At 42.3% G+C, this 26,333-nt stretch overlaps 1 protein-coding gene across 1 annotated transcript; it reads left to right on the top strand.

Moving 5' to 3' along the window:
• The first annotated feature begins 1,500 nt into the window (after positions 1–1,500).
• GLRX3 (glutaredoxin 3) lies at positions 1,501–22,440 on the top strand. Its single transcript, XM_065066696.1, has 11 exons — positions 1,501–1,654; positions 6,984–7,092; positions 10,029–10,103; positions 10,713–10,914; positions 14,992–15,164; positions 15,255–15,316; positions 17,920–17,977; positions 19,433–19,485; positions 20,479–20,518; positions 20,601–20,693; positions 22,166–22,440. Exons 1-11 carry the CDS (start codon positions 1,536–1,538, stop codon positions 22,214–22,216), a joined length of 1,035 nt encoding a protein of 344 aa, XP_064922768.1. The 5' UTR covers positions 1,501–1,535; the 3' UTR covers positions 22,217–22,440.
• The last annotated feature ends 3,893 nt before the right edge of the window (positions 22,441–26,333 follow it).

Here is a 26,333-nt window from a genome sequence, read left to right as displayed (position 1 = left end):
GAAATCTGTGGCACTTGATCAGATAAACAGTAAAGAAGACTTTATCAACATTTCCAGATACATCTTCCACTTGCTGCTTTTCAAAAGTGGTGGAAAAACATCCGTATTGTTGAACAATGAAGATTTAGGGAGGTCTGGAACAATCTTGAAGTTGAACCTATTTTCAGTCCGCCTGTTACTTTGGTGTCACACGCTGATTTCTTGCATTCCCCCTGAGGGGGTTGTGCACCTTGCTGGCGATGTACTTCATGCCAACTGGAATTTGTTTCGATATATCAACACAAACCATGTTATTTTAAACCTTTTTATTTTCTTCAAAAGTACTTACATGGGTTTGTTTCCTTAGAAATATTCTTTGAGAAAAGACAGTAACTCAATTGAGTTATTAATATTTTCTTTTGGATTCATTTCTGTTTTGCTTTTTGAGATTCCGATAAAATATGGTTGATGAGTGATATGTCAAAAATTTACATTAAATTGATAAGAACGGTAAACATTTTTCGGGATCCTGTATTATCATCTTTTTAGCAGCACAGAGACAGGACAGTAGAATCAGCAGCTTATTTTGTTAATAAAAGTGTTAATTATTAACAATTTTTTGGATGGTGAAGACAAACCTGAGGTCTTGTTTGAATCGGTAGGTTCAGGAAAACTTAAAATTATTCAAGATATGGATTTTCTATATGACATTAAGAGCTCATCTGGCTATTTCCACCCAGAATTAGGAGTGGTCTTTGGTAATCGTATCATGAAGAGGCACCTTTAAAGAGTATCAGGATGGTCTCTGTATTTAGATGTCTCACCGGTTAAGCTTTTTGATTTTAAAATACATGGAAGACATGGAAAATCGAGTGCTGGTTCACCACGATAATGCAGTTTGCAGTTTTTCTCTCAGCTGACGTTAGCGGGTGCAATTGTGGCCATTAACACGTGCAAAAACTGCGGCCAGCCTCAGTAACAAAACACCTTCTTTAGCACATACACGCGTATTGAAGAGAAGCTGCTTAATTAATGTAGACTGTGATTAAGCTGCTCAAGATGTCCCCATCACTAACGGACGACATGACCCATGCTTTCTGACCACCTGCAACACCAGGGGACATTCGCCAGCTTTTAGATCCTTCTGCACGACAAGAGGGAGACAGGAGATTAAGTGATACTTTGTTTAGAAGCGGAGTGCTTAATTTATAGTTAACTAATAATTGATGGAAGTATCTTAAGTAAGAAATTAACATAATCAATTATTTCTTAGTATAGATGTATGTAGAAATATTCAAAAATTGTAATGCATCTGTAATCATGTGAATATAAGCAATGCAAGAGCACCCAGTCTTTGGAGTACTGATGGAGGATGATCCCCAGCGATAATAAAATAAAGAATGCCGCTTGACGGTATAATTGACTCTGCTGTTAAGTTTATTTCTCCGTTTCAGTGTTATATTTAGATTTATGCTTATTAATTTCCCGCTGGCACCAACATGGCGCCCGCCCCTCACACAGACGGCGCGTGCGCGGGGGCGGGGCCGCGGGGGCGCATGCTCGGCCCCGCCCCACGTGACCCGGCGCGTCTCCCCGTTCCGGCCATGGCGGCGGGGGAGGTCGGGGCCGTGGGATCCGCCGAGCAGTTCCAGCAGCTGCTGCAGCACAAGGACGGGTGAGGCGGGCACCGGCACCGGGGACGGCACCCGGGAGGGATTGGGGGCGGCCTGCCGGGCGCTCAGGGAGCGGGGCTCGCTGCCGGGAAGACCCCGCTGGGGGCGGCCTGACTGGAAGAGCCGACCCGCCGGGCCTCAGGCCCTGGGGGAAAAGGCCCTTTTGGGTTTGTCCCCATCTGCTGAGGGCAGCGGGCCCGGGGCGCCTCCGAGCTGGATCAAACCTTTGTGGGGAAATAGAGAAAAAACAGGCCCATAGGTTCGAGAAGGGCTTCGTTTTGGTTTTTTGGGCGGTTATGCTTTAAGCGCCCTTTTTCTGAGGTGCAGCCTGTGAGTCTGTGGGAAGGCTGGGCCGGTCAGAAGCTGCAGCTTTAAACCTGCTTGGCAGGAAAATTATGCAAACCAGAACTTTCATGCAACCTGCGAAGTTTTTTTCACCTGAGCCCTATGGTGTCAGCAAAGCAATCATTGCACATTTTCAATGAAAACAGCAGCATTAGGTCGTTTATTGAGCAACAATGTGAAGCTAAATTGTTCAGTTCTTGTGCAGCAGGGAGAGTTCTGCATTGATCTGGTTTTATGCTCTAATGGGGTAACGGGGCTCTCTCCATTGGCAGCTCCGTGTGGGACACTAATTGTCACCACCGGGCTCTCGGTCTGATGTTACGAGTCTTGGGCACTGATCCTTGGAGGGGAAATTCTGTGCACAGCTTTGGTAGGAAAGACTTGCAATAACTACTATAATTAAGGAATAACAGATACTGAGGTGCCTTACTGAAGCAAGACAGGTTTTGTTATGAGTTTTGCTTGTTAGTTGAATCAAAAGTGTAGTAACTATTATTATTATCTCTGAATCCACTAGCTGAGGGTGTATTTAACTAGGCCTTGTAAGGCATATTAAAGTGCTGAGTCAAAAACATTTCCATGGTATTTAACCGCTGCGTTAGCAAGTGCCCTTTGAATGAATAAAGAGAGAAAACTGATCAAATAAGCGGTTTAAAAGGGGTGATGAAACTACCAGCATTGCATTCTTAAAGACAACATAAGGAGACATGGAAAAGTTTTGATTATGGGAAGAAGAAACTAGATTCTCTGAAACTTGCTGCGTGACTGTAAGTTTTCTTTCTGGAATTAATCTTCAAATGAATTGAGTGGGGACATCCCAGAGGAAAGTCCCATCTCTCACTGAGACAGTGGAATGAAAATGACTTCAGGAACAAATACAATATTTTGAAGTTCTTTTCACACACCCACCCACCACTACCCCTAATTTTCACATTCCCTTTGTCCACAGAACATGTTTCCATTTTCACTTTAACGGACTTGATGATTTTATGAATTTTTTCGGTGCTAAGATGAATTGATAGTACTCATGGCTCTTTTCTTCTGCATCGTTTCAAAATACTTGGTTTTGGTTTTTGTTACTGCTAAGAAACCAAACAAACCTGCGCTCACATAGTGTAAGAAATACCTCAGATCATATATACATGTATATATACATATATATATATATTTAATGGCCTCCCCATTTCTGGATGGTGGCAGAACTTTAAAAAATGCATTGGCTGACTTAAGATACCTTCTCTATTTAGATTATCAAGTGAATTTGAAAGTGAATGGTGTACAAAAGTAGTTTTAAACACTCACTTAATAAAGAGGGAGAGGAGAAAGTTTCTTCAAGGAAATATTTTTCTTTTGAAAGATAAAGCTTGAGACTAAGAATATGCTGAATTTTTAAGGCTAGGCCTAATGCTATTCCTTTTTTTTCAAATGGACTTCCTGTTTTTTCCAAACGAATAGAATTCCTGTTAATGGGCTGCGACGGCCAGCATTTTATGTTGACAGTTTCATAGGAGATCTTGTTTCAGGAAATTAACCTTTCTGACATCAAGTTATTAGTAAGCATTATGTTACGGAATAAGCATAAATTTCAAGGTTTCATTCTTTCCAAAATGCATCTGGATTTTCTGATTGCAAAAAATGAACTGAGCCAATGTCTTCCAAATTATTGAACCACTTCTGTTCTTGCTGTGTCATCTATTGTTTTACTTTTAGAAAAGTCAGCTTATAAAACCAAGTGACTTGGGCTGCCTGTCAGAAACATTATAAATACTTACGAGATATTTGCGTGTTGGCCCAAGCGGAGGGCGACCTATGGAGTGGTTATTTTCTGGATATCCCTGTCAGAGCATGTCTTGCTGTTTTGGTTCTACAGTCAATAGACTCTGTTTGAAAGGTTTTACTTTGTGAGTCTCTCTCAACTGATTTATTTTTTCATTTATTTTTTAATGCGCTATAGAAACAAGACTTTGGGCTTTTTGTTTCCCCACAGAAAATGTGTGATATGTCCTTCTGATTTTTCTTCTGCTACTAAGGTTTAAAATAGTTATAGTAAAGAAACTTAATTTTATTTTTGGGCCCACAGCTTTTCCTCCAACATGTGAAATGTAGAATGAATGATATGGGAAGACAAGCATTTGCACTTCTCATAGGGTTTTTGTTGCAATCCTCTTTTATAGATAATAATGGAGGTTTTAGAAATGACTTGCTTGAATGTAAGAAATACTTTGTGCTTATGTGCTTCACTTTGTCAACTCTCTAATTTTCTTCTTTAAATTACTCTTGGTGTTTTCAAGTGTAGTTTAAAGTGCTTGCATGCCAGGGGGGCAGCCTAATTGCAAAATTAGCCTTGTTCTGTGAATGAATTTGGCAAAATCCCCTCAAAACCCTTGGTGAAAATGAATTTACAGTATGTTTTGTGAAGACAAAATTCAAGTGCATTGCAGCTCTATGTTTGTAAGGAAAGAATAGACTCTGATTGAAAGAGGATTAAACAGTTATGATTATTCCTCCTCCGCTTGTCCTGAGCTGCCATTCCTGTGGTCAGCGCTGTTCCGCTATACACACGAAATTAAGTGGAGCCCTTGTGGAGTATTTCTTGGAATGCAAGAGTGGAAGGAATGTGCAGCAAGTGAGTTATTAGTTTTTTGGCTTGACGTGTGGCCGCTGTACTACTTCTGTGTTTGTTTTCAGCCAGTGGGAGTGTTCTCTGGTCCTGCTTGTAGTCTAACAAATGTAAAAGTTATGTTTTTAAATGTACAGGCTTTGTGCAGTTGCTGTGACAGCCTGACAACGTTCTCTGTAACTGAAAGCTGTAGTCGATCTAAGTAGATTAGACTGTTTTGTCATAAAATGTGATTTAAAAAAATGTATTTTTGTTCATCCTTGACTAGTTTTCAACAATTTGTGTGAGCTCTTAATGGTGCCAGTGAAGAGTGCATATGTTAATGCTATTGGAGGAGGTCTCAAAATCGGTATTTCAAGTGAAGGATGTGATAGACAAGTATGGGAAAACCAGTCCTGGAGCAAAGTTCTTGGTAATTCTCTGCATCAGAGCTTGGTCTGTCTGCTGAAATATTGAACTGATGCTGTTTTTTTTCATTTGAAAATTTTCTGTCTGTTGCGACCAGGTATTCTCATACATACAGATGACTGCCCTCCCCCCTTTTTCCAACCTGCCTCATTACTTTGTGGCAAAACCATAGGTTGCAACACAGGGACATCGCTTCTAAGTTACTGTCCCCGTTGGCCCTGAAGTCTCAATGAAGACGTGTCTGTGTGAGCTGTTGGAATGTTGGAAGGGCAGATAGAGCTCCTGCACGAGCTCCCTGTGCCCTAATCTGCCTTGGGCTCTGTCGCTGGGCTCCGCAAAGAGCGGTGCTGGAGGAGCTGACCCGCTGAAGCAGCTTTGCAGTGAAGGTTTGATTCTGAGCACTGAGATCTGGTCTTGGGTTTCTCAAGAAATTCACATCAAATCTCATTTATAAGTAGAGAGTAAATCACTGAAATGAGCCTTTACTGGCTTTTAAATGCTGCTGTCAATCGTGAGCGCTGGCGTCAGCCCAAGGAAGCGTACAGCTGTTTTGTAATTAAAAAGTAATTAAAAAGAGATGGTTTGCCTTTGGGATCGTTGCTGTTGTGACTTGCGTCCAAGAGGGTTGAAAGAACCCACAGAGACGACGGCCCCAGAGAAGATGTCTGGAGCTGTTCTCAAGCTTGGCTCTAAATGAGCAAGGATGGCACTGCCAGAACAGAACTGCTGTGCTCCAGAGTGGCAGTTTCTACCAGTCTGTAAACTGCCACTGTGAATCAGCTTTCAAAGCAGAACTGTGCTCTGACTGATGGGAATTAGGGTAGCTTTTGTTTTAATTTAGTTTTTTATTTTATTTCTAACAAAATTGTCTAGAATTTCTTTGGAAAAATGGTGTTTGTGAATGTTAAAGTTCTGTGTCTGTGTTGAGTTCAGGGCTGTATGTGGTCGGGTAGCACAGCTATTCCATTATCAGTGTCAGGCTGCCTGCATAGCCAGTAAAATTTATCCTCAAGTTGCATTACTTCGGAATAAAAAACATCAAATAGCTTCTGTGGCGTGGTTGCGTTGATTACTGTATCTCTTTCTAAGTAGATTAGAAGTAGTACATTATTTGTCTTTTATTCTTTATCCCCTGTTATCTAGTGGTTTTGGCTTCAGCAGAGTTGGAAAACAGAATTGAAAATTAGATGGAAATATCTTGTCTCTGTTGTCATCAATGCCTGTTTGTTTAAGCTTATGAGAACTGCTTGTGGTGCCCAGGCTGGTGGGATTTCTGTTCACATGTGACTTCTCATCTCTAAATCCTGTGTATAACCAATACCAAACATTCCGGGAAACCTTATTGAAGGTGGAAAAGGAATAAGAAGTTGAAGCGAATAAAAGCATAAGAATATTATATTTTTATAGGAGTCCCAGTAGATTTAAGAAGTTATTGCCTGATTTCCTGGCTAAGTAGTAAAGAGGCAGCACTGAGTGGGGAGCGCAGTGGTGCAGCCTCTGCTGTGGAGCTGCTGAGCTTCTGAAAACAGACAACTCGTCTGGCGCAGCTGCAGGATGCCTGGGAGCGGTGCTGAGTGCTGCGCCTGCAGCGCCTGCAACGTCTGCAGCGCCTGCAGCCTGTAGTGTATGGCTTGAGCTTCACTGCTTCTGCTCCTCCTGCCTGGCATTCACGTGGAATGAACTTCTACTATTGAAATAGTAGTGTTTCTTTGTCTTGCATTACCCGAACAGTGCTAGTCGGGTTTTGGAATGTTTTCTGAAACAACATTAAAGTTCTCTGTGTAAGTCACAGAAAAAGTTCTGGTTTCACTTACTGGATTTTCTTTTTTTTCCTCTTTGGAAAGGCGGTATGGGTGGTGTGTTTTGGCTTTTGCTTTTCTTTTTTTTTGCATGGCGTACCAAACTTTTGTATTGCGTGATTCTTTTAAAAATAACTGCTGTCACTTTATGTTTTCCAGGTCCCTGGTAGTTGTCCACTTCTGGGCACCATGGGCTCCTCAGTGTGCTCAGATGAATGAGGTTATGGCAGCACTAGCAAAGGAACACACGCAGGTTACGTTTGTGAAGGTAAGTCTGGGTGTTGAGCTTGTTTTAAACAGGGGAGATATTATTACAAAGTGTGAGCAAAGTATTACAAAACATGGGTGAAGTTGGTTTTGCAGTTCCTCTATGGCTTCACATTTAAGGATGTGAGTTGCAAGAGACGCATCAAAAATCTGCGGGATGAAAGTTGTGTGTTCCTCTTCCCAAACTTGATCTTGCAAGCTTAAATAATGCATCCATTTTATCAGTTGTTTACAGAGAGAAAGAAACAAAAGAGCAAAACAAACCAACGTGAAACAAAACAAACAAACCAAACAAAAATGAAACACACACACAAAAAAACCCCTAAACCCAACCAAAAAAAAACCCCACGCTCAGTCTACTAAGATCCGCTGAAGGGTTTTTTTGTGCTAGCTATTCTACCTAACAAATAGGCTTTTAAATTTCCCTGTGCCTTCAGTGTCTCAGTCTGTCAGTTCTGTACATTGCCATCTTTTAAAGCATGATTTTATCCCTGGATTTGCAATTTATTTGGCAACACTGTTCTTTTCAAGTGTGCTGGAGATTTCATTTATTCCCGTGATGTTATTGGTTGGCTAAATAGATCTCAGAACTCACAGAGATTTTCTGCCTGGTGCTGAAGATGAGCAGTAATCTCCGTGAAGTTTAAAGGAAGATGAGTTTAAATCTGTGCAGCATTGTCACTCTGGCAGTGGTGTAGTGCTGGATGGCACGAACACAAATGTACTGCTGTATTTTTGTGAGGTCGCCTGCGCATCCTAGTGCGAGAACCAGTGTGGAGGGAAAAATGAATCCCTTCATCAGCTTGCCGTTCGTTTGAGACAACTTTCCGCTGTTAATGAGACACTTCAGTGATGGGGAGGGCAGGGAGTACTGGAGCCGCCAGCGGTGTGTGAGTGTTTCAGTGTGATGTCTTACGGCCTCTAGGTTTTGTGTGGTTCCTGTCTCAGTTGGCATTTCTCTCTGTAAACCAGAAGGACAGAACTATTTTAACAGTAGTGTTTTATTACTTAGAGCTTCAAAAGACTAACTTTCAACATTTTGAAAATTCAAGGTTTTAAAATGTACATAGAGTTGCTGTAGCTTTTAGTAGACCCAAGAAAGTTTGAAAACTCTCAGTTGCCTCTTTATTATTCATATTTATTTACTTATAATCTGTTATTATTCAGCTTTGATTTATTTTTAATAACAAGTTTCAGAAATGATCAAGTGTTGCAAAAACGATAATGGCACCTCCTTCCGCCCATCCCCTCACCCAATATGACTGGTGTACTTGCTTAGAGAAAAGAAGCTACTGAAAGATTTAAGTAACTTTTCTTGATGCTTTTCTTTTTTTTCGTGGAAGGGGGTGTTCTCCTGGATTTGTATTTGATTTGTATTTGATTTGATGAGTTCTCTGGGGGATTTCGGTCTGTATTCTGGTGTAGCCAGCCTGATTTTTAATTGGCAAGAACCTCTTGAATTCTTTCTAAATGCAGTTTCTCACTTGAGGTGTTGCAGAGCCCAAGTCTAAGATCCTTGGCCTGGTTAAAATGAAAGTCTGTCCATATCCAGAAACAGTTAGAAACAATGTTTTGGGAAGTTGTATCAATAAGAGAAAGTTACTGAAATATGAAATTAAATCTGTTCTGTATGTGTGAATCTCACCAGAGTGGAACATAAGCATCCAAGTAAGCAGGACATTTCACTGGAAAGGAATGTTAATATTTTAGGTAGAAGTCATTTAGTCATTTGCCACTTGAAAGAGAATAGATAATTTGAATCTATTTCCAGCTTTCAAGTTGTAGGTTTGGTTTCTCGGTTGATCCTCTTGGAGCATTCATTTATTTGCAGAACCAGAGGTGAAGCTTGCACTCAGTTGTGACTAATTCTGCGGGGTTGCTGCTGTATTTAGTGAGTTCATTAACAGCCTATATAGCTGGAGCAAGTCAAAATGTGCTGTGATGTGAGAATATTCGGAGCTTTGCTACATTTTGCTTAATGGTAGTGTTTGCTGAAACAAGGAAGGATGGAGCAGGCGGGAGCACACTGTTACGTAACTCTCTTGATCCTTTTTCATTCACTGTATGGTTTGTGAAATAAGAATATAAAAGGCTTTTTCTTCTGTACACCGGGTTGCAGGTTTCTGTTTGAAACTTTTAGAACTATTACTACTTTTAAACCTGATAACTCTGCAGTTGTTACAGAGCTGGTGTTGCAAACAGCTTTGCCCTAGATGTTCTGTCACTCAAGCTTGTAGCTTGTGCACAGAAACTCACAAATTTGTGTCAAGTATAAGTTATATCTTCTTGGTAAATTACTGTGCTACGTAATTTCAAGGTGTGCATTGGAACACTGAATAAAATTACAAGCAATGATCTCAACAAGTCTGCCGCTCGACACTCGGTAGCCTTGCAGGAGTTAAAAATAAAATGTACTAGACATCAGTAGCTTATTGAAGAAACACTCCTTTTTCTCTTCATGATTTGCAGAAGGCTGCAAATGTCAGTCGTGATGTACTGCGCCTCGGAATTAGTCAATAGAGCAAACAGCAAGAATTGCTGTGGGCAGAAAATAAGCACTGTAATCATGACATAACTGGGGTCAATGATTTATGGATTTCAATATAGTAGTAGCTGCATATGATTGAAAATTTACTAGGTCACTAGTGCACCAAAAATTTTATTCGCAGCCTGCGGGCATCTTTTGAAATGTGCAACAAAATAAAAACCTCTGAACCTGTTTTGACACTGTGTGGGCTCAGTGGATGGCACGCCAACCCAGGGAGTCTCATTTAAATGCAGATGTGTCACAAACTTCTGTATCAGATCCCTTTAAAATGTATAAAATGCCTAGAAGAACATTCTAGACAGGATTGACATCCACAGTCAGACTTTAAAGATTATGAAAATAACATGTTTCTCGTTTTATTTTGTTTTGTTTTTTTTTTTTTCTTTTAGCTGGAAGCGGAAGCTGTGCCTGAAGTATCTGAAAAATACGGAATTAGTTCTGTCCCAACATTCTTATTCTTTAAGGTAAGAGAAAATGTATTCCATGGGGACTCTTAATATATATACTTTTATAATACTGCTACCAGAGGAGCAGAACATTAAGAACTTGATCAGGGAATGAACAGTTATGTATCTGATTTAAGTCTGTCCAATGGAACCTAAAAACGTAGATAGAAATGGTTCTTACACTTTATATGTAATATTTTAGAGCTTCCTTAATTGTTCTGGGATTTGTATGTGGTTTTTATTTTAGTTGCTATACCTTGTATTGGGTCAAAACATTTTCAGTAACGTTTCCTTGTCTAGCTGTAGTTCTACAACACGGCAGAAACCCAAGTAAATCATCTTTTGGAAGAAATGACATGTCTGTTTGGGTCGTGTTTGCCTGTGATAATAAAATTCAAAATATTTTCTTTAATAAATTCTTCTAATAGCAAATTTGCTAGCACTAACAGTCGCCAGCCAACAGAATGGTTTGAGTCTTGGAACTAAAGACTGGCCAGAAGATCAATACACTAACCCACCCCGCATCTGAAAATCTATACATTATATGGCGGGTTTACTCTATTTTTTATTACGGTACAAATTCTGAATTTAGTCGTTTAACGTGAGCCTGTGTGTTGGCTTCCTTAGAATTCTCAGCAAGTCGACAGATTAGATGGTGCCCATGCCCCGGAGCTGAGCAAGAAGGTGCAGCGCCACGCGGCCAGCAGCTCCGCTCCCGCGGGCACCAGCGACTCCGCCAAGGGAGATCTCAACGCGCGGCTGAAGAAGCTCATCAACGCGGCCCCTTGCATGCTGTTCATGAAGGGCTCTCCCAAAGAGCCGCGCTGCGGTGAGAGCCTTCGCGAGTTCGCCTTCGGTGTGGCAATGCTTGCTTTGGGCTTGTTGCCAGATTTACTCCATTTTGGGGAGGTACATCCCGACAGTGTTTTTTACACTTATATGCAGCTAGAGAATAGCTGTTCCGTTAGTTAAGTTTTGGAAATGGGATCGCAGAGATTAGGGGCTTTCTAAAGAATGTGCGTGTGCGTCCTTGAACTGGGACGCTTTTCCTGAGGTAGCTCGGTGTTTATTCATGATATGTTCTGTGCATCAAGTTACACATGTTGAAAACATGAAATAGTCTGAGAGAACGTTTCAGCTTACTAACACCCAGGATTCCTGCTGCCATTTGGAAAAAGAAAATAAAACTATCTTAGGTGGTGAAATTGAAACACCAGCAGGACGTGTTTCTGCTACGGTGGAAATGTATTTTCTTAAAGCCAGTGCTCTTAACCCTTGCTCGCTGTTTAGAGTGCTTGGTTATTAGCTAACCTGAGGTGTTGATCTATATGCAAAGCACGTGAACTGGTGTTAAAACCCCAAAGCATTCAGTACGGTGAGGCTGCCGTCCTCCTGCTCCCACAGTCTCATGAAGCTGCATTGCAGAACTGGTTTTGTAGGGGCTTCTGTGGGAGCTGCGGGAGGCAAACAGCAGAGTAACACGGGTGTAGCATGTTCCAGCATAGCATGTTCCAGGTTGTCTCCTTTGAGTGTAATGCTAGCCCGCCTTTGAAGTTTATCTTCAGTTGTCAGTCTGCTTTAACCCACCAGTGCTTTTCCACTGATATCTTAGGGAAGTGAACGTGAGGTGCTGGTTTCTGTCCTGTTTTTTCGTGTGTGCTTGTTCCCAAGGACCGTATTCCATCTTGAAAAAAACAGAGACCAGAAAGCAGTGCGGAAAAACAACCGTCCCTTTTCTCCAGAGCTTCACTTGAAGTGGGAAGACTGAAAATGTCGTGTTCTGGGGGTGGTGGCAATAAGATATAAAATCCTAAAACTGAGGGGACAGAAAGGCAATTGGGAAAAAGTTGCATTGACTTCTTTATGAGCACATTTGGGGTGTCTACGCTTTAGATTGTTCAGGTACGCGTGCGTTGAGTTTAACTGCGTTGCACTCTCACGTGCTGCTCCTGTTGGTGACCCTGCTGTGCTCGCACCCTGAGGTATTTGGCACAAAGGAAAAAAGGCACAAAACCCACAAACCAAAAAAGACGTTGAGGTATGGAGGTTAAGGATAGTTAGGTACTTCATCATAAACTCAATATGGAAAGCAACTGTATATTACGCAGGTTCATATGCATGTCTTATATGATAAAGTAGATACTTCTTGAAGCTTTTAGTTCTTACTTTTGGTCCCTGGTACCCCATGAAAAGTGCACAAACATACTTACCTAAATAGACATATGTATTAAAATTGAAGGTATTAAAATCTAGTGCAACACGCGAAATCATCTGAACTTAGAGCACTTAACTGTGCAGTTAAATACCATGCTGGATTTAGGCTGCTGTGATGGTTTCTGGCAGTAGCCGGGAGATGTTAGTAACTCGGGTCCTTTAAACTTCCTGGACTAGACAAAATCTTTTTCAAGGTGAAGGTAATTTAGAGTTTTCTCAAAGATGATGTGGATCTGTTATAACAGAAGTGATAAAAATAGAATTAAATGAAAAGAGCTGTGCCTTTTTAAAGGTGCGGGTTAGTTTTGCATCGCATCTATTTTGGTACAAATGGTAGACTTGCACTGGAGTCTGTAGTGCAGTTGGCAAGCAGAGGGAACCCTGTCCAGCGGTGGAATTTGGGATCTCCTTGTAGTTGGTGGGTTGTTCACTCAACAGCCAGCTGAGCCTGGTGTAGGGCCGGGTTTGTGCCCTCGCCTCTGTGTTTGCTGGCAGCTCTGTGTGGTTGCTACGGATGTTGTATTATTTCAGAGGATTCGTTTGGGCTGTGGGTAGTATTTGCTTATTTGCTTCGTCAATACTTTAGTTTATTCAGGGTGTTTTTATTGGGGTAGAATCTGGAGTGGGGTTCACGATCATCTAGATAACTGCTTAAAACATTTTGTTAGCAGTTTAATTATTCCTTGTAATGCACATATGGCATTTCTTCAGAAATTCAACCTAAATGTCTTGTTATGAAAGTAAAGCTGTTCTGGCACTTTATCCTTAAGCATAATACTTGCAGACTGCAGCCGTAACCCTTCAGAATGAAACACAACCAGTCAATCTCTCTAGTTTGCATGTAATTGCCTACAGCTAAAGTAAAGCTATATTTTCCCCCAGTTCCTTACAGTAGAAGTGAGTTAATATATTGGCGATGGAGTAACCATCAGCAATCAGCCTTCAGCTGTTTACTAATGAACTCCCAGATGGATGAAAACTTTTGGAATCTGTGTTTTACTTGGGGCTGTACATGAACTAAACACTTCAGTTGTAGAAAGGAAAGCAGCTTAGATGCTATACGTATAAATACTGCTGCTTCAAATCTCTATAAATTGCACATCATGAAAACTGCAGAAAGCTGTAGTAAAAATCCATATTTCAAGAACTAATAGGTGGGTCTTGCAAGCTGAAATCAAAGGTTATTCTTCTATGGCATTTGCATTCTTTTTCCCATTTAAACCCATTTTTTTATTCCTTTATTAAAGCCTCTAAGCATTGTCTCTTTTTTTCTTATATTTGTGTAGGTGTTTGTGTCTGTCTGCACAGCATTTGCAGGAGTTCTTTGAGGGAACTGCTAGGATTGCACGGTGCATTTGAATCCAAACCAGAATGGGTTGGCAAAGCTAGAAAACATGCATTATTATCTCATTGATTTATGGAAAAATTCTCATGGATCCTTTCTGTTGTCGAGGAGGCTTCTACTCACTCAGAAGAGACGTGCGGGAAAGCAGCAATGGCGGGTGTTGAAATATTTTCAGATAAAGATAATGGATTAGGAATGAAGCAAAATTCCCAAATCTTTTGCAATGTTCGTAGCATTTTCCCCTGATTAGCGTAATTATCATAGCAGAGCAAATGGGCTGCGGGGGAACAGTGGAGTCGCAAGCTGGGATTTGATGGCCAGTGCTAAAGGTGGAGCTGTTGGGCTCCGTGTGTTGTGACGTGCTCGGACCTCTGCTCACCCCTTTGTTCTGGAGCGAGTGTCTGCAGCAGAAACCCCCGGCAGCTCTGGAGGGACCTTTGCACCCCTGGCTCGCTGTTCGGGGGATGAAGGAGCTTGGGAACATCGGCCTGAGGTTTCTGTTCAGGTTACCGCAGAAAGAATGGACTTGTTGACATAAAGCCAAGGGGTGCATGTGTGGGGAGGTGTGTTTTGTTGTTTAACCTGATTTTGAAGAGTTTCCGTAGAGACCAGTGTTTTAAAAAAAGAATTTGTCTTCCTTTTTTTTTTTTAAAAAAAAAAATCAATTTAATGTTCCCCTTTAATGAGAATGGTAAATTTAAAATAGAGAAGATGTATTGTTAGTGAAATTTTGTGTGGGTTTCCCTGCAGTGTAAGAATTAGATGATTATAGACGGTAAATTCTGTAATATTAACATTTTTTGTGCATAGAACTTTTTTAAAATAATGAGATTTTTGTAGGAAAATGATGTGTAGCTACAGAAGGGGGAAACTTACAAAATCTGGCTGTTCACATTGGAATATTCAGTGCTTAATATCCTGCTGAGATAGTGTTGTCAGAGTAGGACGTAATGAAGGTCTGTCATAAAGAAAACCAAACCATGCTCTGAAAATGTGACAAGGACAGTCAAGTAATATTAAGTACTTGTGGGAATGTGTTCAACTTTGCTTTAATTGCGTGTTGCAACAGCAGAAGCACGTCTATGAAGGTGTATACTGTGTAGCTCTCTGCTTAGAGAAGCACCAGCCTTACCCAGCTGTCTGCGGCCTCGGGTTTTGTCATCCCAGGACTGAAGGTGGGGTTTGCCCCTTTATAATATTTGAGGATATTGATAGAGCAAAGAACGACACACTAGAGCTGTTTTGAACTTGCTATCTAGAAGAATTATGTTGTTTAAATGATAAGGTTTAGTACAGACATGGGAATGCTTTGTTTAAAATTACATGTAATTCTTTTTGTTTCTGCAGGTTTCAGCAAGCAAATGGTGGAGATACTGAACAAACATGGTGTTTCATTTAGCAGTTTTGATATTTTTTCTGATGAAGAAGTTCGTCAGGGGCTGAAAACATATTCTAATTGGCCAACTTACCCGCAGTTGTATGTGGCTGGAGAGCTTATAGGTGGACTGGATATTGTGAAGGTTAGAAATGGAGAAATTCTTAATCTTGTTAGTTGTCACAGGTGTGTTTTTCTTGCTTTTACATCTGATTTTTCTTCTCCGTCTCCTTAGGAACTCGAGGCATCTGGAGAACTGGCCACGGTCTGTCCGAAGGCGCAGAAGCTGGAGGACAGGTGTGATGTGTTTGTTAGCATTGGAGGCTTCCTGTGTGTCCATTTATATAGGGGCATCCTATTCATTGACTTTATCAGAAATGCATCAAGATTTTCCTTAATTACAGAACTCCTGCAATTGTTTGATATGTTCCATTTTCTATACAGCAAGCACCACTTAATACAAGCTATGCTGTTCCAATGCACTTATTATATTTGTAGTTTGAAAATTTTTAATTATAATAGGAATATATAGATTTCTTCTTGTCTCTCTTTAAAGAATTTATTCTTTAAAGATAACAGGGAAGATTGTGAAGCATTAGCGGTTTTTGTTTGCTCTATTTGGCAAAGACTTCATGACTATGATGTCACTGGGGCAAACACCAAGGGTTTTCTCCTCCTTTTTCTCAGTCGCTCATGTCCTTCAGTTCCTGTTTCCTCTCACCGTGCCAACACGGATATTCACTGCAGCAGCAGCCAGTGTGTTGCTTCCTGAATCAGGTGTAATATATAGAAACCAATTTGTCCTCCTTTAACGTCCCGTTTGAAGATTCTCTCATTTGAAGTTCTGAGTGCCCCAGGCAGCCAAGCTCCAGTACCTGCCGAGCCGTTCTGCTGGAGAACCTGCCGGTAGATGTGCCATTTTTCCTAGTTTGTATGTGAATAGTGCCATTAATACATGGGAAGGGTGGCTGGTTTACCAAGAAGGTGACCAGTATCTTGAAGGCAAACATTAATATGTCAGCATAGATCTCTTCTAGCTGTCTGAGCAAGTTTTACCGTGCTCCGGATGCGGCTGGTTCAGGTTCTTTTGCCTTCTCAGCACAGAGGAGAAATAATTCAGTGCAAGCCATTTCAATACGGTGATAAAGTACTTACTTTCACACTTGTGTATTTATTAATGCCTTTTTAATTTGTTCTGTGGCTGACGTTTACTTTTTGTTACTCTAGTAGGGTGATTTATAAATTGTTTCATCGAGGCCACAAAAGAATAACCGCTGCCTTTTGCAGTTTGAGGTTAAATTGTAGGTGGAGATGAGATTGTCTCAGCATGGCCTTTTAAAAACATATTTTAGAAAGGTTTCCTTAGTATCTTCTTTCCTTTTTGCAAACTTGCATAAGCTGCAACCTTACTGAATTTATGCATCATTTTTTGCTTTGCCTCATCTTTTTTGGGGAAAGAAGGTAATGAGCAATGTCCTCTGCTTACCTGGTGGGTTTTAATAGACTAAAATTGTTGGTGTAGCTCAATGTCTGCCTAAACAGCATCTGCAGCAGCAGCATCTTTTGAACCAAGTGCGGGAGGTTTTTGTCGATCGTATCCAATTTTGTTGTAGAAGTGGCCTGAGGGCAAACTGGCTAAAAAGGCACCAGACAAGTCACAAGTGGCATCTTATTGCCTAGTGTGTTCTGCAGCCTCTAGGAGGTGTTTGTTTCTCTCTCAGCTGAGGGCTGTGTCCTGGTTGTTGGTGACAACTGGGCAGCTCTTCTTCCGTGACGTGGATCAGTTTTATTTTGCAGCTAACCTCTTACTGAACCGCTGAGCCACTGCTGTCTCTGTCAGACTACTGTCAGTCACTCGTAAGAGGTAGTTAGTCAAACATGTTAAGACTTAATAAAATTAAGGAATATCAGTAGTAGAATCTGTTAGATGCTAAGTTATGTTTCTTTACTCAATGTTTGATCCACTCCCATCAATTAACTGCGTGTTTTTCACTTGAAAATACCCTTGAAAATGGCCTTTGGAAAGCAGGAGCCGGATCTGGCAGCTGGGGAAGCAGCTGTGCTTCCTGCAGCTCACCCCGCCTGGGGCTGCTGGTTTCGCTGCTGCTTTTTAGCCCGGAGACCACTTGGTTGGAAAAATCACTTTGAGATTCACGTGTGCAAGGGCTGTAGGTCACCAGCAAAACTTCATTTAATTTTATTTTTGCAAACACCGTGGGTTCTCCAGTCTAGAATATTTTGCATTGTGCAAGTCATGCAAAGTAGCTTTTTACAGCAAATGGTCACCTGTTGTGCATTTTACAGAGGGGGGTTTGTCCTTAGCAGGAAGCGGTTGCCCAGGAGTCTTTGCTGACTCCTTCCATGGGTTGTCCAGCAAACCTTTCCTAAGAGGAGCAGGAGAAGAGGGGAGGGTGTGCGGGCAGACAGGGCGCACTGGGGAAACCAGAGCGATTCCCCTGTTTCAGTAGGGGTTGGTCCGTGGATCTCATGGCTGAGGGACAGTTCATGTGGCTCTTACTCTGCAAAAGACGTTCTTGCATGGAGAATGAGAAATTTTAAGTGTTATATTCACTATATGCAAAATCAATATGTCATTCAATGTAGACATTATATTTATAGTATCCTAAAATGATGTTTCCCTTAAGCTTACCGCTGCTCGACACTTAGAGGTCAATCTAGAAAAGTAAATTGTTGCTCTAAAAGTATCAGGATAGTTCATCTTCATTCACTGGAGTTACTGTAAGCAATTCTAATGAATAGAGTTGCTTATAATAATGCATTAAGTGCATTTGCTAAAGCAGTAAGATACCGTCTCGCACTTTTTGTTTTTCCGTTGAAACAGAGCTCAGGATAAGAACCAAGCTGATTTTTTGTGTCTTTCTTTCTCATGTCTTCTGTAGGCTTAAAAACTTGATAAACAAAGCTCCTGTAATGCTTTTTATGAAGGGAAGCAAACAGGTAAGATTAAGTTATATGACATTATAGTTGAACTTTTTTGAACAGTGACAATTACCTTCCTTTCCTTGCTTAATGAAAGTTAATGGTGCTGGGAAGTTAATTATTTGTCTTTTTCTTTGGTGCTTCTCTCAGCCGTAGGAGAGCAGTCCTTATTTTACCTGATGGAAGGGTATTGCTACAATTCTGATAGCTGTGTTACAGTAAAATCAAGGCATTGGTGCCCTGCAGTGATGTCTGTCAGTACAGGAGCGAGTGGAAGAACTTTTAGTCTTAGTTATTGCTCGTCTTTGCAGAGAATGGGTTTTCCTTGGATTCTCTGAGTGTTTGCCCCGGTGTCCGTCCTACTTGGAGTCTGCAACTTGACTGTTGGCCCAAACTTTCTTTCTGGACACATGTTTCTTGAAATTTCCCTCTGTTGCTCTGATGGGGTTGGCTGCCCTGTCCTTTTGAATTGCTCTGACTTTATGTTTTCACAACTGCATTTTAAAAAGCCGATAGATGTTTTTTCAGGCTAAAGTCCAATGGCAGACACCATAAATGATTCGCTCTTTTCTCACATGTGTGGAACGGTCTCTGCCCGATGTCTTTAAGCTGCAGTTAATTACCTCGCTCGCTGAAATAAAGATAGTGACTGAAGACAGACAGCTGCTAACAGGGTTGAAATAATACCAAATGACTGCAAACCAAAAGGTTTGTGCTGTCGTTGCTTTGTGTTGTGTATTCAGAGTCAGCAGGGGATAAATTGCTGCCTTTTGAACAGCCAGGCACTGCAACTACCTGAACAGCACCCAGCTTTTCTCAGGCTGTACCCTGGACAGCGATTGCAGCGAGTGATTCTGCTTGAGCTACTGGTGGAGTGAAATTGCCAGGAAGAAGGGATAATCTGGATTAAAAATTCAGTATCTAAAAAGTGACAAGTGTTCTGTGTCCTTGCACTGTCAATACGAAGAGTTTGCAGTAGATACTTTCACTTATTAATTGCAGTTGGGAGTTGCTGTACATGTGACGTATTTATCAGTTGACCTATAGGTTGTGACTCTTTCCAGAATAGAAAGTAAGGGATATCGTAGGTCTCAAAACGCCTTGTATGCATTTGTAAAATAGATGTAGTTATACCTATAGCTTTGGCATTTTGAATGTTCAGAAAATAGTGAAGCCTAGTGTTGCAAAACCTGGAAAACATTCAGCTTGTGTATCATTTCACGTCACAGCTGAGAAAGGTGTTTAATATTCTTAAAGTTTTTGTGCAGTTCAGCAGGGTATATCAAGAGACATCTAGGACTGCTTAAAGCTCAAAGGATATAAAGAAGAATGAAAAGGAGTTAGCAGTATTGCTCATCTGGTGGGGTCATCACTAGGGATACATTGGTAATAGCTTTGGCGTAGCTTGAGGAGCTGGAATTTTGTGGATTAAATATAGCAAATGTTTTACTATATGTGTGTTTTGCGTTCTAGATGGCAAGATGTGGATTCAGCAGGCAGATTATAGAAATCATGAACAATACTGGGTACGTAAGTGGGGGGGGTTTATTTAATTTGGGAAACCAGTTCTGTTTTTAAAAATACGTTTTATAAATAAAGCGTTTGGCAAATACTAATGGAAGACTTCCCAAAAAATCATTTTCTTTAAGAGTATTTTTAAGTATCTTCATGTAAAAGCCCTTGGTGTAGATCACCTCTCCACTCTTTGGTACCAAGTCAAACGTGCCGTGTCGGGTGTTCTGCTGCTTTAGTGGCCTCATGGTGATTGTCCTGCTGGGATTGGGGAGTTTATTGCAACAGTGAATTTTTTCTGCTGTTAATATTGGCATAAAAGAAGTCCTGCTGTTCTGATAAGCAACTCACCCTAGCGAGGTCCCTCTTACCGGCTTCCTTAACCTCGGAGCCTCTCCAGTTATCCAGCCTGGCTTTCCGTCCTCAGAGCCGCCGTCTGCAGCGAGACATCAGTCACCTCCCTTGGACCAACTCGTTTCATTTGTGCCGCTCGTTAGAGGTTTAGCAGTTGTCTTGATTACTAGACATTAGAGTGGGCTTCTGGAGATAACCGATAACCACGTATCAATATACAGCTTGGAAATCAGCAGCGGTTACTCCAGTCACTGTTCCTTCTCGCTGGCCCGAGGCCACGTGCGGGTTATTGGAGAGCACCAGTTGTTGGAATAGCAGGAATTGCCAACCAAAACTCATTTATGAATCGACCAGAGGTCTAATTGACACAGGCGTTTTATTTTTGTGGTTTTTTACACAAGTATTATATGGAGATGGTGAAGTAGCTGCAGCTGGTTGATTCCTTAATAAAAACATCCAAAGGGTGTGTGTGTCTGTTTTTTTTCCTAAGCTAATAGTGAATGGCATTACTTTGAACACATTTTGGCCTATTAGAGCTGAAGCTACGTGCCTTAATTTTTTGTTTAAATTGTTTTTTACTGTGTTGTGCTCATCTGTGCATTGTAAAAAGTTTCTTATGAAACAAGACATCTTTTTGTTCTCTTTTTCCCTAGTGTTGATTACGAGACGTTTGACATACTGGAAGATGAAGAGGTAACTATGTTTCTCCGTCACTGAGGATTTAACTGTTGCTTTTACTGAAGTTGAAGTTTACATTTAAGATTATTTTTCTTAGGTGCGACAAGGATTAAAAACCTACTCAAACTGGCCAACGTATCCTCAGTTATATGTGAAAGGTGAACTGGTTGGAGGGCTGGATATTGTAAAGGTAGGAGCGGGAGAATCTTGTTTGAGATGTAAATTGACAGTTTGTTTAAAAGCACAGAAATGTTTTCTGCCCGTAACACACAGAAATTGCTGCGTGGTGGCACTAGCTCGTGAAACCGAGTGAGCTGGTTGCTTTTACTGGGACTTGTAGGAGCTCCAGGTACGGTTGAAAGGGGCTCTAAATCTCGAGCATTCTCATATGCCACGATTTAGCAGTGAAATGTATTTTCTTGACAGCAGTCGGTTCCTGTTACTGTACAGCCCGTTTTTACCCTCTGGGTGCATTTTTACAGGTTTCTCCTTCTGGTTTTACTACTGACATTGCTTTGCTCAAATAAGGTGGGCGAGATGGTTTTTTCCCTAGCAAACAGTCTCATTCCTGGAAGAACGTGAGGTTTATTGGAGTTGTTTGAACAGACCCCGAAGCAACAAAAATAGATCTGCATCTGTTACTCTGGTGTTTGATTTTGGTAACAGAGCAGGCAGTGTTCCCAACCCCAGATACTCCCGAGCCCGTGCTTGTCTGAATGTTTTACAGCCAGTTCCCCAGACATTCGAACTCCTGGGAAGCTACAAGCAATGAATCTCATTTAGTTCTAAGAATGCTGGTATTACTTAAATTATATAGATTACTTTAATTGTATTTATTTAACAAGTGTGTGGGTTATTTCAGTGATCAGTAAGTATAGTCTTGGGCATTGCACAGATGCTGCAAAATACTCCTCTTGCTGGTATTTAAATACAGTTTGTCTGTTTGCATTGCTGGACTGTGTTCGGTTCACACTAACTTGCAGGACTAGATGAATTGTCTTAAATGCATTCTATAATATAGCATAATATGAAATACAATTGAGACAGTTATTTCTCTTGAGGTGTGGGGAAAGAACATATACTCCACAACACAGGATTTTAAAACCATTTCCTGGTGTTATCTATCTCTTTAGTATGTTTACAGCCTTATAATTTGAGTGTAAATCACGAAGATAATACGGGCAAGCATTTCTTATTTAGGGCTGTCTCTTGTTTGGGACTCTTAGAAATCTCTTACTGTGTTCTTTCTTTTAATGTGTGGTAGGAACAAAATGTATCAATGGATGGTCATTTTTTCATTTTGTAGGAGGCATTTTGGATGTTTTAACATTTTGTATATGCCTAAAATCTACCTTGAATTCTATCTAGAAGGAGATATACCAGGGGATTTACCTGGTAGAGTTGATAACAACCGATTCTTCTGAAGGTGTATCTGTTCACTAAATTAGTTTCCTCTCCTACTAAATAGACACAAAATAGAATAGAAATACGTTACGAATTTCAGTGTCTTGGTCAAGAGGGACCTCTAGCGAATCGTTAGTGCATTCACTTCTGTGCATTCCTTTAGTAGCCAGTGAGTTGATTCCGTTACTCGTGAGCTGTCCCTACGGCATCATCCCAAAATGTGCACAGAGAGTAACTGCTGTGTGTATTTCTTTACAGGAACTAAAGGAGAGCGGTGAATTGTTGCCTGTTCTGAAGGGAGAAAATTAACGGAGAAGGACGTCAGTGGGAACAGAAATACTTGGAACAGTTATTCATGTATAGATTATATTGGAGCAATATACAACTTAGCCTTGTGGAACTGGTGGGGAGTAAATCAAGACAGCTCATGTACTTTATGTGTTTCACAAGACCGTGTCACGTATGAAAATGTTTCCACTGAAGGTACAAAAATGTCAAGATCTTCAAATTCGATTAAAATAGAATGCTAAAGAGCTTTGGTTTGTTATTATACCCTTTCTGTGTGTTCATTGCATCAACATGTTCACGAATTGAGTCGTTACACCACTCGCGGTTACTGCATAGGACTAAATTGCGTCTTCTTTGGGGCTCAGCTCTCATTAAGAGAATATTAATGGCTGTACCTCTGTGGGATGGAGCATCATCATTTTCTGTCCCTGTTAACAATTGTTTGCGTTGTCTAGTGAGCGAGAAAAATACTATTGAATCCTTAATCCAGTGTACCATTATGAACTCGTTATTAACGAGTTTCAGCTGTGTGCTCTGCATCTTCATTACCTAAGTAGGTACAGTAATTGTTCATTTTGGATGTTTAACCTGTTTTAACGTAGCTTTTTGGACGTATTTAAATGACGGGAGAAATGAGCCAATGAACGCAGCGCTTAGGCCGGTCTTTGGGTGTATCGTCAGTGCTCCTGCCAGTAGATGGCAAGGTTTAGTTTCTAGGCTGAGACTTGGGCAGTTTAAATCATTGTGTTAGTACAGGGATCCTCCGCTTCTGCATTTGGAGGGTTTAATTTGGTTTTAATCCTCCTTTTCATACGTGTAATTCTCTGACAGAGAATGGGCTCTAGTAAGGGGCTGAGTGTCGGCTCCAGCACAGGTGTGTGTGCAGGAGGGAAACAGTTCTGGCTTTCAGCATCTGCGCTGAGCCTAATGTGGTCTGTATTTTGGAAGGTGTTCTTGTGCCTGTGGAATACTGAAATATTTCTGGTTAATTATGACTAGACCGCGGTATCAGCCGCTGCTGACTTTGAGCTGTGAAATAGTGGTTTGAACTGTGGTTTGAATGTTTGGGTGCGTGCAGTAAAGAGGACAAGGACACCACGTTCTGAGGTCGAGAACTCGAAGAGAAGCCACCTGCCTTCATGAAACCCAAAAACCGGAGCGCTGGCGAGCAGGGAAGCCCCGAGCCCCGGCAGGAACACCCTGTGAGCAGAGAGGTGTTGCTGAGAGCGTTTTCCTGGCTGATGTTGTGCTTGCGGGGGCAGCGCCGTGGCTGGAGATCCCTGGCCAGCCCCTCCTGGCAGCCGGGACTGAACACACACGCTCCTCAACATGCGCCTGGAAAAGGTGCCTGAGGGGTGAGGTGGGACCAGGTTTTAGGCAGCAGCTGGGAAGTGATTTTGGAAGCAAGTTTAGGGCTTTGTTGCTTAAATTCTACAGATAATCCAAGTTTACCGGGGCCTGAAGCAAGACTGTTACTGGACTTGGTCCCAGGCTGGCGAAGGTCACTGCAGAGAGGAAGGTGCTTGTATGTGTTACGGAATTCTTAAAGTGATTGAGGTTTCATTCAAATATCAATTTTCTGGGAATAATTTTAGTGATTACTATAGAATAGTATCTGTTGTAACTTTAAAACAAATTTTAATCACTATTAAAACAAGCCTTAATTAATCTCTTAAAGCAAATTGCAGATGCATCAAGGCAGTTGTCAGTAGTCGCTGTGACCTACTCCATTTAATTTAAAAAGAAAACCCAAACAGTAACATCCCTGTGGTCAAATTAGGAGATAGAAGCTTTAATTAAAACAAGACTAAATACGAAATGATATTTCTTATGCAATAGGTTTCCTTCAAAATTAAGTGTAATGGAATTTAACTAGTTGAGGTTTGTGGAGTGCTGCTGATGTATTTGTAGTGAATAACAGTTGTTTCTCTGACAATTTATATTTTATATTCCATATACTGATATATATATGTATATATACATATTCCATATACTATTGTGCTCCGTATGCTACACTTACACTGGTGTGGAATTTATATTTCAGGTGAGACCCCTGGGCTGCTCTTTGTGTTTTGTGACTGTTCTCTTTAGCCTTGTGCGCTGCTCAACTGAGGGTCTCCAGCTTTGGTAATTAGCACCGTTCGGTGTATTTGGTACAAATTCTTCTCTCGGAATTCATTGCAAACCCACTGTGTGTGAGTTAAGAGGGCACTGTGGTGTTTCTGGGGCAGAACCAGCCTGTCTGGGAACAAGCACTTTTAAAAGTGCTGGATTTGGAGTGTTTGGGGGACACTCACGCAGGGACCACGGTGGGGGGACCCATCCGGATCGGGGTATTTAATGCAACAACTGGAGCATCATCCTCCAGCAGTTTAATGGTGAGAACGTCACATCCGAATTTCACACTGGTGCTGGTAAAGCAGTTTTGGAAGCGGCGCCTTCTGCGCAGGGACAACCGGGCACCCGGGGAACTGCAGAGCAGGTACCGAGCGTGTCCGCTGCCGTCCCAGCGGGGGTTTTGGGAGGTCTGGTGGTGTGTGAGGGATGTGTGTGCAGAGCTGCTGCTCCGCGGCAGCACAAGTGCCCTGCACGAGGAGCCAGCGATCCCGCCGGGGGAGAGCCTGGAAATCTGTGTCCAACACGCTTGGAAATTATTTCAGCCGCGTGGCCAAACAGTAACTGAAGGGGCGGCCGGGGAGCGTGGGCAGGGGTGACACCTCCCCCAGCAACGCGGGGTCCTCCGCCTCTAGAACAGGCTGCTGCACCTGGGACCGAAGTTGGGCTTTAGATGGAATGGAAGACACTGTGGTTTATGAGCACGTGTAACGAGATGGAGATGAGGCGGATTAACGAACGGAGGGGTGAGCAGTGCTGGGGGCAGTGGGGCGGTGGCACCTGCCACCAGGTCCCTGTTCCGCTCTCTGCACACAGGTTGTCTTCTCCAGATGTATTTCTTGGTGCTCCTCCCCAGGTATCTCCTCAGGTACTGACACAACAGTGCCCGCAGTGCCGGAGCTCTTTTCTGTGAATGAGAGGGATTTGGGCAATAAGGGTAGGTGGGGTTCCCAGGCCTCTGAATGGGAACATGGGGGTGCTGGGCTGGGAGACACCCCGGGAAAAAACGGTGTTCTGCACAGCAAGGAAAAAAGGCACCAAAGCGTCAGAGCCACAGGTGAGGAGGTGAGTGAGGCTTTGAGCTTCTGTGGATGCTGAAAATGGCACATTTTACTGGTGAAGTGTTTGACATCGGTGTTTGGGTGTGATTCTGGTTTCCTCACAGCCTGACCAGGGAGGGGTGGCATCCAGCATTGAAAGTCTGCCGGGGGCTTATGCACAGGAGCACGGCTGTGTCACCAAAGAGTGTCCTGTAAGGGCTCCTTGAGGGGCAGTGTTGGGCCCCTTACCCCAAGAAAGCCCTTGAGGTGCTGGAGCGAGTGGAGAGAAGGGAACGGAGCTGGTGAGGGGCTGGAGCACAAGTGTGATGGAGCGGCTGAGGGACCTGGGGGGTTCAGCTGGAGAACAGGAGCTGAGGGGAGACCTTCTGATCTCTGAACTGCCTGAAAGGAGCTTGGAGCCAGGGGGGTCGGGCTCTGCTCCCCAGGAACAAGCGCCAGGAGCAGAGGAAACGGCCTCAAGTTGCGCCAGGGGAGGTTGAGGTTGGATGTGGGGAACAATTTCTTCCCCAAAGGGCTGTGGGGCATTGGAACAGGCTGCCCAGGGCAGTGCTGGAGTCACCAGCCCTGCAGGGCTGGACAGACGGACATGAGGTTCTCAGGACATGAGATATTGCCAGAATTAGCTCATAGTTAGACTCGTTCTTAAAGGTCTTTTCCAACCAAACAGTTTCTATGATTTTATTCTCTGATCCCATGATTCTGTGTCTAATAACGCCAGTTTATAAAAGCGAATCTGAGTGCAAGCGCCGGGCAGCCGGGTGAGTTACTGAAAAACACGGACTTCGGGTAAATAAATCCCATCCCGGAGTTTTTCTATTTTCTCAGCGCGGCAGTTCCGCGCCTGCCCGCGCGGGGGCGCTGCGCTCCGCGGACACCTGCGGACCACCCGGCGTCTTTTGAGCTTATTTATGGGGTCGCAACAACAACAGGAGCTGCGCACGGCTGCTGGTAAATCCCCCAAA

Source organism: Columba livia, chromosome 6 (genome assembly GCF_036013475.1).
Source record: "Columba livia isolate bColLiv1 breed racing homer chromosome 6, bColLiv1.pat.W.v2, whole genome shotgun sequence".
Taxonomy (NCBI): Eukaryota; Metazoa; Chordata; class Aves; order Columbiformes; family Columbidae; genus Columba; species Columba livia.
This window is presented reverse-complemented; position numbering and strand designations above follow the sequence as displayed.